This window comes from Myotis davidii, unplaced genomic scaffold (assembly GCF_000327345.1).
Source record: "Myotis davidii unplaced genomic scaffold, ASM32734v1 scaffold496, whole genome shotgun sequence".
NCBI lineage: Eukaryota > Metazoa > Chordata > Mammalia > Chiroptera > Vespertilionidae > Myotis > Myotis davidii.
Window position 1 is genome coordinate 6,942,728 of NW_006289398.1, and position 2,584 is coordinate 6,945,311.

A 2,584-nucleotide genomic window follows, 5' to 3' on the forward strand; every position below is an offset into this window, starting at 1 on the left:
GGGGGTCTGCCTGCGTCTCCACGGGGCATCTAGGCCCGGACCCCATCCTGGGAGTGCCCCGCTGTGACATAACCCTCTCTCCAGGCCGCCTTCCCCGGGTTAGGGTTTATTTCAGCTGCTGCCAGAGCCCTTTTCTGGTCTCTTCCCTGCTTCACTTTCTGTTCGGCTGTTTTCTCTTCCCGGAGGTCACGCTGGTGGCCAACGTGGCCAGCGACTGCCGGCTCACCGACAGCAACTACCTGGCGCTGCAGGCGCTGCACCGCGAGTTCGGGCCCTTCCACTTCAGCGTGCTGGCCTTCCCCTGCAACCAGTTCGGGGAGGCCGAGCCCCGCCCCAGCAGGGAGGTCGTGTCCTTCGCCAGGAGCACCTACGGGGTCACCTTCCCCATCTTCCACAAGATTAAGGTCCTGGGGCCCGAAGCCGAGCCCGCCTTCCGCTTCCTTGTCGGTGAGTGTCTCCCCTCCGCCATGGGAAGCTGCTTGCTTTCGTTTCGAAAGCAGGACCACTGTCCTGTCTCATAGGACGTGCTTTCGGGGACGTCTTATAACACCGTCCGAGCGCCCAAATGTCCTCCTTTTGAGCCTAGAAGTTAGGCTTCCCTGAAATCAACGTTTTGACTTCTCGGATGACGAAACAAACCCGTCCCACTGCATCTTATTCCTGATGGTCATCTCACTGGCCGTGTTGCTTGAGAAGCGGCCACGGCGTCCCCTGGTCTTGAAGTGGGCTTGGGGCCGGCCCCTCCCGTGAACAGTGCAGAGCCCTATCGTCCGCACTTACGTCCACGCTGGATTTCATGTTCCTCAAGGAGGAATAATACTCAGTTTACCGGGTTTTTGCTAAAATTCAAAACAGCATAGAACCCCCTTTTGGAGGAAGCAGTGCTGGGCCATTCCTGCAGTCGGGCGGCAGGAGTCTGGGAGCAGAAAGGCAGTGAGGGTGAGTGACTAAGGCACAGGCTTTGGCCCCATCTGCCCGGCTCGAGCCCCGGCCACGCCCTGTGCTGTGCGGCTTCAGGCACATCGCTGGCCTTCTCTGTGCCTGTTTCGTTTGTAAAGTGAGATGATCACTGTGTGTGTCCACCCCCTCGGGTCGCTTGGGGGATGGGTTAAGGTGAGAGTGAAGGACTGTCCCCTGTCTGCCCGGCCCACTCAGTTCCTTCAGGTGCCGTCCTCTCATCCAACGAGGCAGCTGGGTCCTCGGCCGTTTTCCCTGCAGGTCACTGGGCCCCGTGTGCAGAGCAAAGACACAGAAGTGACTACGGGCTGCACTGTATCACCCGTCACCTAGGCACCCTCGCTGGCTCTCCTCCAGCACAAAGCAAAGCTTCTCCACCTCTGAAAACTGCTCCTCCGCCGCCTCCTCCGTTTCTGAGAGGAGAGCTAGCCCCTTGTCTCTGCCACCTCCCTCCACTCCCCTCCCTGCTCACTGTGTCCGGCTCTGTCACGCCCCTGCTGACCAGGTGGTCACGCCTCCTCCTCCCCCCTGCAGCGTCCTCCTTCCCACCCACCCTCACCCTGCTGACCCCCGGGATTCTCCTGAAATCACGTGGGCTCTTCCTACTCTGCCCTCTCCTGGGCGAGGTCGGCCTCCTAAGCCAGAAGCCTCAGGTCCAGCTCCTCCTCCATCGGGTGTCGCCTACGCCCGGGTCCCACGCGCACAGAAAAGAACTGGCCATGACACCTGTGCATGGACCTCCACTTTCCTCATCTGCAAAATGGGGAAAATGATGCCGCCCACCTCCCAGGGCTGCTGGAGAGCGCACAGGCGGTCCATTTAAAGCACCGAGCAGCTGCCAGCATACAGCAGGCACTTGATAAATTTCAGTTATGTTTTTTCTCAGGCCAGTCAATAACAACGCGCATAAAACCAGGGTGATATAAATGAGAAAAATCTACGTTTCTCATGTAAATTAAAAAGCATCAAAAGGGTGTCACAATTTCTCAAAATATGGTTATTGTAAATGTCTTGCCATTTTCAGCTATGTAATAGGTAACAATATGAAAAACTTACATTTAATATGAAAAGTGCCCTACACATTCCCTTTACAAAGGACTTTTAAAATATCATTTTATCTTTTAAAATGTTAAGAAACTGAAAGCTGTGAGCTGGTGACAAGGGGATTTTTTGTTTAGATCAGCAGATCTGAAATAAGTCACGTTAGCTCAGCGGATCGTTGGTGGAGTCGCCGACCGTAGAGGAATCAGGTTCCTCGGGTCTCGCGTTGGCTTCGCTGGGCGCTTTGCTCTTTGTCTGTGACACGATGGCAACCCTAGAGGCTGATTCTAAAGTGGGAAGGTCCCACCAGAACTGAAAATCTGAAAAAATGAAACCACTCCTGGAAATGAAAGTGTATCCTTATCTTTCAGATTCTTCCAACAAGGAGCCGAGGTGGAACTTCTGGAAGTACCTGGTCAGCCCCGAGGGCCGCGTGGTCAGGTCCTGGAGGCCCGAGGAGCCCGTGGACGCCATCCGGCCTGAGGTGGCCGATCTGATCCGGCAGATGATCATTCGAAAGAGGGAGGACCTCTGAGAAGGCAGGAGTCGCCGCCACGCACAGTCCGAACCCAGTGCTGTCTCCTCG

General features: G+C 56.0%; 1 protein-coding gene across 1 annotated transcript in view; it reads left to right on the plus strand.

Moving 5' to 3' along the window:
- Positions 1 to 2,578, plus strand: part of GPX8 (glutathione peroxidase 8 (putative)) — a 6,349-nt gene extending 3,771 nt beyond the window's left edge. The window contains exons 3-4 of the mRNA XM_006761813.2: positions 186 to 447; positions 2,370 to 2,578. Of these exons, the coding sequence (XP_006761876.1) occupies positions 186 to 447; positions 2,370 to 2,533 (426 nt within the window). The 3' untranslated portion in view covers positions 2,534 to 2,578. The remainder of the gene's footprint in view (positions 1 to 185; positions 448 to 2,369) is intronic.
- Positions 2,579 to 2,584: the final 6 nt, after the last annotated feature.